The sequence below is a fragment of the Echinops telfairi genome, unplaced genomic scaffold (genome assembly GCF_000313985.2).
Source record: "Echinops telfairi isolate 266 unplaced genomic scaffold, ASM31398v2 ScPeMD7_1;HRSCAF=3_0, whole genome shotgun sequence".
Taxonomy (NCBI): domain Eukaryota; kingdom Metazoa; phylum Chordata; class Mammalia; order Afrosoricida; family Tenrecidae; genus Echinops; species Echinops telfairi.
In genome coordinates this window covers 48395530-48407569 of record NW_022103896.1, presented here as the reverse complement: position 1 = coordinate 48407569, position 12040 = coordinate 48395530, and the positions used below count along the sequence as shown (strand labels likewise).

The following is a 12040-nucleotide window of genomic DNA, read 5'->3' as shown; positions in this document are numbered from 1 at the left end:
TCAAGGGTTCATGAGGGAAGGGGGAGCAGAAAGGGGAAAAAATGAAGAGCTAATACCAAGGGCTTAAGTGGAGAGAAAATGCTTTGAGAAAGATGAAGGCAATAAATGTACAAATGTGCTTGACACAATGGATGTATGGATTGTGATAAGAGTTGTATGAGCCCCCAATACAATGATTTTTTAAAAAGATGATAAATATGTTCAATATATACTTGAATGAGTTAACTCACTTCATATTCCTCAGTAATCAGAGTGTACTATCTTACACTAAATCTACACACATATATATAAAAATTGGGTACCTGCCATCACCAAGTGTATTTTTAAATGCATGCATTTGATAACTAACTTATTCAACATGAATGTAAGTGCAACAAAGGTTATCCTTCCCTATGACCTGTATCGGAAAAAGCCTAGCATTTCTATTTCCTCCATAAATCATAATAAAACTTTAGTAATTAAAATTAGGATGCATCATGAAATTATGATAAAGAAACCAGAGAAGGGATGAACCCTAATTTTCCAACAATGAAGGCCTGTAACTGACTTAATGAAAAGGAGTACACCTGCAGAGGAACATGCCCAGGAAAAACAAGCTGACTCAAAATGCCTCAGCTATCAGAGCTCCCAGGTACTTCTAAAATTGGGCCTGGGATACAGAGAAAAATCGAAGTATTGATTGTAGCTTCCCTGCTCAGCCCACAAACTCACAAAAAATCCATCCCAACATAAGCAAGCAAAACTGATTTACGGTGAAGAGGGACAGGACAGGAGAGCCTGCAGACTTAGGAACACTGAGAAAAGCATAAAGGAAAAATAAAACACTGCTCTGAAAACAAAAGAATTTAGGTATAATCTGAACAGTAGGTGGGCACTTCATCTTGATTACCTTTCTGAGCATTCCAGGAGGAATGCTGCTACCAAGCTTACCCCTCACAAGAATTCTGCTCCATATAAAATGGCTCTACAGAGACTGACTGATACCACTATTAAAAAGCTCTTTTTAAAAAAGGAAGATAAGGGGAGAGGAGAATTCCTAGATCCTGCATGTATGCATAGAGATTCTAACCAGTGACCTATTTTCAGATATAAATGAACTTTTAGAAAACCTCTATTATAAAAGAAAAACAAATAGAAAAGTAGGGAAACAAACAGTGACAAAGTGGGGAGAAAACAGATAAAAAGCATAGAGAAAAATATAATCTCAGAAAATATAATGAATAGCTTCAGCAAGATGGCATGAACTACTACAAAAATAAAAAACTCAGTCAGAAAACAAGTCTTTTGAAAATTAAGTTAAATCATCTGAAATTGAAAATTGTAATCAATATAAAGTCAAGAACTGGCAAGTGAAACAAAAAGCCTGAATTGAAAGAAAATGTTAATGGGGGATGGGGTGAGCGGGCAGAGGAGAAAAAAAATTCAGTAGGTTTAATAGGAGGAATACCAGAGAAACACACAAAAAAGCTAGTTGAGTGAAAAAATAATATAAGAAAATTAACCAAAATTGAAGGTTGTGAATCCACTTTAAGAAGATCTATTGATACCAGACATCAAAGAACAAAAAAATCATATCAGTGGGTGCCCACCTTCCCGATATGATCACTGAAGACAAACGTGTGCATAAGCAAATGTGGTGAAGAAAGCTGATGGTGCCCAGCTATCAAAAGATACAGGATCTGGGGTCTTAAAGGCTTGAAGATAAACAAGCGGCCACCTAGCTCAGAAGTAACAAAGCCCACATGGAAGAAGCACACCAGCCTGTGTGACCACGAGGTGGCGAAGGGATCAGGTATCAGGCATCAGAGAACAAAAAATCATATCATTGTAAATGAGGGGGAGTGCAGAGTGGAGACCTAAAGCCCATTGGTAGGCAACTGGGCACCCCTTACTGAAGGTTTGTGGGGAGATGAGCCAGCCAGGGTGCAGGGTAGCAACGTAGCAATGATGAAACACGTAACTTTCCTCTAGTTCTTAAATGTTTCCTTCCCCTACCCCCCCACCCCCCAACTATCATGATCCCAATTCTACCTTACAAATCTGACTAGACCAGAGGATGTACATTGGTACAGATAACAACTGGAAACACAGGGAATCCAGGACAGATGTCCCTCCAGGACCAGTGGTGAGAGTGGCGATGCCTGGAGGGTAGAAGGAATGTGGGGTGGAAAGGGGGAACTGATTACAAAAATCTAAGTATAACCTCCTCCCTGGGGGATGGACAACAGAGAAGGGGGTGAAGGGAGACATTGGTCAGTGTAAGACATGAAAAAATAATAATAATTTATAAATTATCAAGTGTTCATGAGGGAGAGGGAAAAATGAGGAGCTTATACCAAGGGCTCAAGTATAAAGAAAATGTTTTGAGAATGATATGACATCAAATGTACAAATGTGCTTGACACAATAGATGTATGTATGGATTGTGATAAGAGTTGTATGAGCCCTCAATAAAATGATTAAAAAAGAAGACTATGGGAATAACTAATAATTTATGTATAGAAAAATAAGTCCAAAAGAAAGAAAAATAATTATTTTAAAATGCAGAATATAGTATATTTATTTGGCTTAGTTGTGAACATTATTTACCTACGTAAACAATATGATTAAGCAATCATAAACTATATGAGTATAAAACTAAGTGTTTTTCTATTGATTTCGCTTTGTAATTTGTGACTTTAGAGCTGTGGCTCTCAACCTGTGGTTTCACAGGGTCACCCGATTCATAACAGCAGCAAAATTACAGTTAAGAAGTAGCAATGAAAATAATTTTATGGTGGGGGGATCACCACAACATGAGGAACTGTAGGAAAGGGTCGTGGCATTAAGAAGGCTGAGAACCACTGCTCTAGAGGGACCACATCTGCTACAGAGTAGAACAACCCCATAGGTTTTCTTGGTTATAATCTGTACAGAAGCTGATCAACAGGTCTTTTCTTCCACCGTAGGTGGGTCAGTTCAAACCGCCAAGCTTTTGGTTACCAGCCAAGTATACATTTTTGTGCCACCCAGGGACCTTAAAAATGCAAACACTAAGTATTAATTGAACAAAAAATAACCATATTGAAAGTATAAGAGTTGGGAAGGAATATGAATGGTATACTTGCTAAATCCTGACTTGTATTTTACAAGTTAGGGGGTAATGTCTAAAAATGATTAGTCAGAAAGAATCTGAGCAAGTAATTTAAACACAGAGATGAAATACCAGAAGAACAGAAGAAAGTTACAAATGCTTGGGTCTGAAAATTGGAAGTGGAACTAGGGATGACCACCATTTTCCCTATAAGCTTTACAGTTATTTTTTGCATTTGAAGCTATATATGAATTGATATACTTGAAATAAAAATTAGAAAAACACAAAAAAGCCAACCACCTACTCTTTAAGTTTGTTCATCTCTTAGTGACAGTGGATAGTTTTGGACAACTGATAGCTCAGTCTTTCCCATCCCAACAGGCTGGAAATTTCCTTTAATATTCAGATCTTTATGGGTAATATTTTTTCTCAAGTTCAGTCAATTAAGAAATCAATTTGTACAAAGCAGCAACTCATGCATTGCAGCTTCCACTTGGATATACTCACATGAATACCTCATATCAACAGTACCTTAGATTCTGTCATTGGATAAATAATTGATGCCTTTTACCCTAAGGGGATGATTGACAATGTTTTTCCTTTCTTTTTTAATGTTTTGTTTCATTTGTTTTTGTTTATTGTTGTTGTTGCTCTTTTTCTTGCTAGTTCTAGTAAACCAGAGTCGTTCATAACCCAAAGGTGGATTATTGGCTCCCATGTAATTCTAGCCCTAACCCAAGAACAGTTAGTTCTAATAACATGCCTCAGTTCTATACTCATTTTCACAAAGAGATCACTGAAGATGATGGTGCTGCAGCAAAGTGTGGTGAAGAAAGCAGATGGTGCCTGTCTATCAAGTGGAATAGCATCTGGGGTCTTAAAGGCTTGTATACAAACAAGCAGCCTTCTAAGTGAGGTGTCAACTAAGTCTACAGAGAAGCACACCAGCCTGTGTATCCAAAGATGACAATAACAAAATCCAAATATGATGAAAGGAAAGAACTTAAATTTTGAATACCCAACTTAGAAAGGCTATGGAGATGGTAGGAACCCAAAATCCATCCGCAGAGTGTCTGATTGCATTGTGTCCCTTTAGTCATAGGCAGCGGACTGGAACAGCTTTACTATCAGAGATTTATTGTAAACTTGATTATGGAGGACGAAACCATGGGGTATAATTTGATACTTGGTCAGTTGACCTCTCTCTTGACCCAACCTGAATTTGCTCTAGGCCGTGGTTTTCAACCTTCCTAATGCTGTGACCCTTTAATACACTTCCTCATGTTGTGGTGACCCCCAACCAGAAAATTATTTTCGTTGCTACTTCATAACTGTAATTTTGCTACTGTAATGAATTGTAATGTAACTATATGATATGCAGGATGTATTTTCATTGTTCAAATTGAGCATAATTAAAGCATAGTGATTAATCACAAAAACAATCTGTAATTATATATTGTGAAATATTTATTTCTAATTACACATAAATGAAATTTTGTCTTGAAGCATGGTGTAGCATGGGTAACAGTCTTCACGCCAGGTACTCGTATGTGGGCGTGTCTGCATGTGGGCGAACCTGCCTGAAGATGGATAGAGGAGCGCTGTCTAGGTTCCTAAGACCATCAGAAATACTTGTTTTCCGATGGCCTTAGGCAACCCTTGTGAAAGGGTTGTTTGACTTCCAAAGGGGTCACGACCCACAGGTTGAGAACCGCTGCTCTAGGCTCAACTATTTCTTGATTGTTCCAAGACAGAAATTTCTTCTCTGGGCTTTTAAATATTGGTGATGGTCTTTTTTTTCTTACTGTTTATTTTCATATTATTATTTTCTTCTTTCTATTACATTTTGGTTTTGCTTTTTATTGTTCCTGTTAGTTCTTCCACTTTAGGAAGCACAGAAAAGAGTGGATATAGAGTGACAATACACTGATGCAATGTTTTCACAGGAACATGTGGGGGTGGGGTGGGGATGGAATTAGGGAGTCATCAGTGGATGTGGGAGATGGGAGGAAGCATTGGAGCTGATTGTGACGATGTATATACAACTCTTTTCAGAGGGAGTTTAACTATGAAAGTTTGTTATATGTGAATGTTATATCAAGAAAACTACTAAAAATAAATAAAAAGAAGCAACCTACTTGACCTATGGTTACCCTGGGTGAAGGAGGAAGTTTTGCTTAGGGGACATTGAGCTCATTTTAATGGTAGTGGAGAGGGATATGGATAATGGTTGTATAGCACGAAGAGTATGTATAATCAGTGGCACGGATTTACATATGTAGAAGTTGTTGAATTGGAGATTTTTTTCCAATCAGGACTCCTTATTTATTGTACAGTAACTCTTATGTTAGCCCCTTTTATTTATTTATTTTTGTTGTTGTGTGTTTTGTCTTTTAATCATTTTATTGGGGGCTCATACAACTCATCACATTCCATACATACATCCATTGTGTCAAGCACATTTGTCGCCATCATCATTCTCAAGCATTTTTCTCTACTTGAGCCCTTGGTATCAGTTCATTTCCCCCCTCACTTCCCTACCCTCCCTCATGAACTTGTGATAATTTATGAATTATTATTATTTTTTCATGTCTTACACTGACCGATGTCTCCTTTCATCCACTTTTCTGTTGTCTGTCTTCCAGGGAGGGGGTTGGATGTAGATCATTGTGGTCAGTTCCCCCTTTTTCCCCCACCTTTCCCTTACCTGAATTGGAGAATGTTTTGTTTTATATATTTCTGCCAATTTTTAAATTAAATGAGTAACAATGAGTACAGGGAAAAAGGAAATGTTCTAAAATTGATTGTGATAAAGATTTTAAAACTCTTCTTGATATGGTTGAACCAATGAATTGTGGATGAAGGCCACAAAGATAGATAGATATCTTTTCTCGATGAAGGCTGAGCAACAGAGGAAAATCTGTCCTAGTGGTATCAGTTTTTATGCATTTAACTGCTTAAAAGACAAACTTGTGATTGTCTTTAATGTTTATGGATATCAAATTATTTAAGCTGTATCATTTACTATACAATGATTTATATAACAATCGATATCCATGTTTATCTTTATACCTTATTTTAAAAATGAGAAAATATCAGATAAGTTAAAGTTATGAAATTTTCCTGAATCTAGAGTCATAAATCAGCGACATTATATGGGATTGTGCACATTGAACTCTGGTGAGGCGGTGAGAGTGAGGCTAAGATTCAGCTGCTCACCAAACCAAGGCATCCATGAACCTAAGCCTGGGTAGAAGGTTCCTGATTCTCATTGACTCACCCAAAGAAGCTTCTTTTTGCAACTGAACTAACCAAACAAGGCACCTATTATCCAATTCATAAAACATGCTCTCTGCCTTGACCGCGGCTCACTTTCACTAACTTCATCCAATACGGCTCTATTTTATTCTTTTGACCAATTTTTACTTGGATAACATGGTGAGATAATGAGTAGTTTATAATTCTCTGTGATGATGACCTCTATTTACAGGTTGTTATCGCTGAGACAAATGTTGGCTACTTACCAGGAATGTGTTTCCACAATGGCCGCACACAACTCTTGTACCTTCTGGTTGGATTGGCAATGCAGGTTGAGCTGGCTGTTCTTCAGAAATAAGCATGACTGGACCCAGGTTAATGATGCGTCTACTGTGGAAAGGGACAGGGAGCAATTTCATTATCTCACAAATAACCTGAGGAGGAAATCTGCAATGGATGGCCTAAGACAGAATTTATTTCTAAAACACACTATACTGATTTTATAAACTGTCAAGCTTTGGAGTCAAATAGCAATAGTCAATCTTTCAAAAGCAAAACATTAGGATGTTTTTAATACTTGAGACAGAACTCATATATTTAAGTATCGGTCCTAATCAACACCCTTGGAAGTCATTTAACTGTCATTTCTAAGTTTTCAGACATTTCAATGAGAAAACCCTTCTGACTGCTCCCTGTCTAGCGCAGCTTCAACTGGGCATAAAATGAAATAAATTAACCTAAAGTATAATAGTACCAACATATTTCCACATGCCATGAAGGTTCTAGGGTGATGAGCAGCCAAATGTGTCTGAATTAGCTGTTTATCCCTTAATGCCTCTTTCATCACTGTCTGAGAGAAATTAAAACAGAGACCTCTTTTCCTTTATCCAGTTCAACATCAAATGAAGCTACAAAGGATTCATTTAATGGTCAAAAAGCAAGACATCACACACACATGGTAGTTAGGTTCCTGATACTTGTATCTGAATATTCACAATGGCATCTGGCATGTGCAAATTATTCAATACATTATTAGCAATATTTAGTTGAGACTAAGATTACTTACAGTGGAGTATATAATGACAAAACACTGAGTATTTATTTTAAATAAGTTTGGAGAGGGATTAAATTATTACACTGTACGATATCAAGAAAATGCATTGCTCACTCAAAAATATTGTCTTACAAATATCTATGGTCAAAAACTCAGACTAAGCAGATTAGTCCTTGAACAAATCGGGGGGGAAATTCTAGAGCCTGTAATTAATTTTAGGACAAAGCCAGACACCAAATGTGCCTTTAATAAATAGCCGAATACCAAATAGATGGACAAATAAATGAATGAACCTTTATCTCTTACCAGTTAGGTCTTGGACATCCAATTCTCCGAGATGTGTCCTTACAAATGAGGAGACAATTACAAGGGCATCTAACATACTTCTTTCCTGTTGGGGGGTTTTTGATTGGCTGGATCATGAAAGAGAATCCAAATACAGCAAATTAACCACAGTTAATTGCCAAAGTTTACCAAAGTTTCTGTGTGTGCTCAAGAAGAAAATGGCCCCTCTAAAACTAAGGCTCCCAGAGTGCCACTAAAGCATGCTTTAAGGAAAGTGGCTTCACATAGCACAGATGTTAGCAAACACTCTATGTAGTTTTGGGTGTCTACAGAGATTTAATTATCAGGGCCATACTTCAAAATTAGCTCTCATTGGCCTTTGAATTATAGGAGAAATAATTCCACTGAAAACCACCTGGCTGACTCATGAAGTCGATTCTTACTGGAAGCAACCTATCAGGCACAGTAGGACTGTCACCCTGGGTTTCTGAGATTGTAAATCATTACGTGAGCAGAAAGACTCATCTATCTCCCATGAAGTAGCTAGTGGGTTTGAACTGCAGACCTTGTGGTTGGCAACCCAAAACTGACCTCACTGTGTCACCGGAACACCGAAGAACAATTAGGGTACACCAAATGTTGGTGTCTCTTGAAAGATAACAAGACATCTATCTGGCCAGGTGCCAGCGTCCCTTCACAGAATGTTCTCGCTACCTGTCCAGGAAAGTGCCAGGAGAGGCTGTGCCTGGTTATGATTGCCTTTTCATATGATGAAATTTATGCTCACTTTGAAATGATGAACAAACCCTCGTTCCCAATAACTTCTTCATCACAATAACTTTCACTTGCTGCACATACAGCTTCTAAGCCATTGGCAAGGCTTTGAGCCATTTCTTGCAATAACTCAAAAACTCAAACTCACTGCCACTGAGTCGATTCCAAAATACAGTCACTCCATAGGACAGTAACTGCTCCGTTGGTTTCCAAGACATTCAAACTTTTCGGAAGCAGACAGACTCATCTTTCTCTTACAGAGTGACTGGTGGGGTTGAACTGCTGACCTGGTGGTTAGCAGTTCAGTGTTTAATCCACTATGCCACTGGGCTCCTAAACCAGGGACTGTCTCTACCCAGTGGGAACGGCTGGGAAAAGGAATGCAAGATAAATCTGAAGTAGTCTTAAATTTCATCAATGAAATGCAACAAGTGGTTAGTTTCATGGAGATTTTAGGTTTGAAAAAACAAGTGAATAATTGTCCTTAATACCAACATTGTCTTTAAATTTAAAGGCATGAATAACATGAAAAATCTCGTTCAGTTAAGCTTGCACTGGGAGGAATCGAATGGGACTCCTTTGGCACCACCGTCAAAAAACGTAAACCTGAGTCTCCTCACAGTGAGACAAAACCAACCCGAGGCACATTCTATAAGATATCTCATCTAGACTCTTCACAAATGTCAGGGTAAAAATGAAGAAAAAAAGACTAAGTTTGGGATGAAGATTTACTAAAGCAGCATGACAACAAAATGTACCATGTCATCTTCAGATTGGGGTCGGACCAGAATTCTATTTATTTAATTTTATTTTGTGCATACAGAGCTTTAGTGAGAGAATTGGAGAAACATAAATGAGGTCAGTAGATTTGATAACAGCATTCTATCAATGTGAACTTTCTGCTTTTGATAACAGTACTGTGGTGATATCAGTCAGTGGCCCTGTTTTCCGGAAATCCACTCTGCGGTATTTAAGAGTAAAAGCACACCGTGTCTGCAGAGACCCTCAAGTGACTCAGAACAACAACAGCCTTTGCTTCTTTATCCAGAGAAATCAATGTGGCAAAATATGAACATTTCTGGAAACTGAGTGAACGGAATAAGGGAATACATTGTACTCTATTTTTATAAACTTTTTCTATAATCTGCAAGTTTTTCAAAATAAAAAGATAGAAACATTTTAACTAACAGTAGTAGAAAATGTAAAAGTTAACACCTTACTTTTTATTAAGCTATAGTTATTAATTTACTAAACTTCATTAGAGATTTCGGAATATGTGAAATTTAAAATGTGCAAACATCAGACTAGGTAGTTTTAGTGTCAAAAGCATCAAGAAAAACAGAATGTGGGTCAAGTTCTGTCAGTCTGATCTGTCCTACAGCTAAATGTCTGCCTGGTAAAAGCCAGGATTTGTCTTCATAACTTATTTGCACCCACTTCTGGACTCCAGTTACCTCATGAACTAGATCTCAAGCACTGGTCTTCAGTGCCAGTTTTATGTGCCCTGTAGTTCCTGGTCTGTCGAGAAGTGACCTCCCCACCCCCATCCACCCCCCAAGAGAGAGAGAGTGTCCTTATGCATATGTTTTAATATTCATAAGAACTGCGTTGCCAGGTACTAGACACTCTACTTCTGTATTCTCAATAGCTACTCTATAAGGTAGGTATTATTATTCTATAGGAGGAAATTATAGTTTACAGATGTCCAGCCCTCAAGGAAGTATTGCTAACTAAAAAACAGAGCTGGAACTTGGACCCCATTCTGTAAGTCTACAGTACTCAGTCTTTCAGTCACATAGGCAAGCATTCTCGACCTAGAACATCTCACATGTTCCAGGATGCTCCCCAAGAAATCCCTTCTCCCTTCATCTGAAATTCTGTATTATCAGAAATCTTGCCAGCTATCATTTTCACCTTTTTAACAGCAAAACAATAAAAATCATATTCTTCTTGTCAATTTACTAAAATAATGAGCAGAAGAAAGAAGAGGCTTTCTACTCCTGTAAAGAGTTAAAGTTTCAGAAACCCACAGGACCAGTTCTACCCTGTCCTATATCGTCACTATGAGTCAGAATCATGCATTTTATTTGCTTTTGCTTTGTTGTTGTTGTTGTTGTTGTTATTTTGTTTTTGTAATTCCCACAGATATATGAGAATAGCTTCAAAAAGTTCATGAAAAAATTCAATATCTTTTCATTCCATTTTTCCACGAAGTTTGTCAAACCCTCTTAATGATCCTATTGCAGGTGACTGCTCAGGAAGCTAGATATAGTGATCTCTTGGATTCAATGACATGAGGAGAGTGATCACAATAATAGTGACTGTGATCCAGTCACCATGAACATTGGGAATGGTTCTGTGGGCCCTTGGTCCATTATAACAGTTCTTTGCGATCTAAATGGAGTTCTACATGGTCTACATGCACTGGGCTGAGCCAACCACAGGGTCAACAGTTTGAGTGCACCAGCTACTCCACAGGAAAAAGATGAGGTCTTCTGCCTCCTTGGACATTTCTAAAGCCTTGGAAACCCACAGGGCAAGTTCCATTCTGCTCTATTAGGTCAGAATATTCCTATTACAAATCAGAATCACCTCAATGGCAGTGAGTGAGTCCTACCTAGTACACTCCTAATGGTCTAACATCTCTGAAATAGATTTGTTTATATGACATTTTAAGTCTTAGTTATTTGTTATCTAGTAAAGCTCTCCTCATGGAATTTTTTTTCACTGTTCTCCTCTGTAATGTTACTGATTACAAACACAGTAATATGCTTAAATACTAGTCATGTTCTATAGAATCTTCACAATTATTTATATCTATTCCTTCACAAGGGCAATCATAATATGAAACGTTTAGAATAGCTTAAAAGTAGCTTATTTGTAACCAACTCCTTAAATGACCACACAAGTTGACTGTGTGAGAACTTACCACTTCTTAGAAGCCAGATTGATATGATTGGCTAAAACTTGAAGGGTTTTTGAGATGACTGCATGAAAGTTCTACTCTGCTGTGTTCCGGGATAAAACCAGTTAAGCACTCACCTACTAACCAAAAGGTTATCAATTCAAATCTATGCAGATGCATCTCAGCAGAAAGGCCCAATGATCTATTGACAATACCCTGGAGCACACTTCTACTCTGAAATCCAATGTACAAAGGAATAGGCGAGGAAATGAGCACCAATATCAAGGCTAAAGAAACCTTTAATGGTAATTTTTAGTTGCTATTTTTGTCCCAAATCCAATGTTCTTGCCAAATGTCCAAAGAGCAGTGAGAAGGTTAATGCTAATTAAATGTATGAGAGAAGGTCCAAATTAAAAAGAAAATAGCTGGGTTTGTAGCCATCTATTTATACAATAAAGTTCTTAAAAATGGTAACCTTGTACGAGCCCCCAATAAAATGATTTTAAAAAATGGTAATCTGTACAGAAGGAAATATTTATAAAGTAATAAGTTGTTTCATGACCTAAGGTGGTTTTTTTTTGTTTTGTTTTGTTTTTAACTTTATTAGACAAAAAAATATGAAAATGTAACGATACTGTTTCTTGACATGTCCTCCATCTAAGTCTATATACTTCTGGAGGCGGAGTTTCCA

General features: G+C 37.5%; 1 protein-coding gene across 1 annotated transcript in view; it reads right to left on the bottom strand.

Annotated features, from left to right (window-relative positions):
- Positions 1-12040, bottom strand: part of PIP4P2 (phosphatidylinositol-4,5-bisphosphate 4-phosphatase 2) — a 55633-nt gene that overhangs the window by 13730 nt on the left and 29863 nt on the right. The window contains exons 3-4 of the mRNA XM_004697720.2: positions 7692-7798; positions 6598-6721 (exon numbers count right to left, since the gene is read on the bottom strand). Of these exons, the coding sequence (XP_004697777.1) occupies positions 6598-6721; positions 7692-7798 (231 nt within the window). The remainder of the gene's footprint in view (positions 1-6597; positions 6722-7691; positions 7799-12040) is intronic.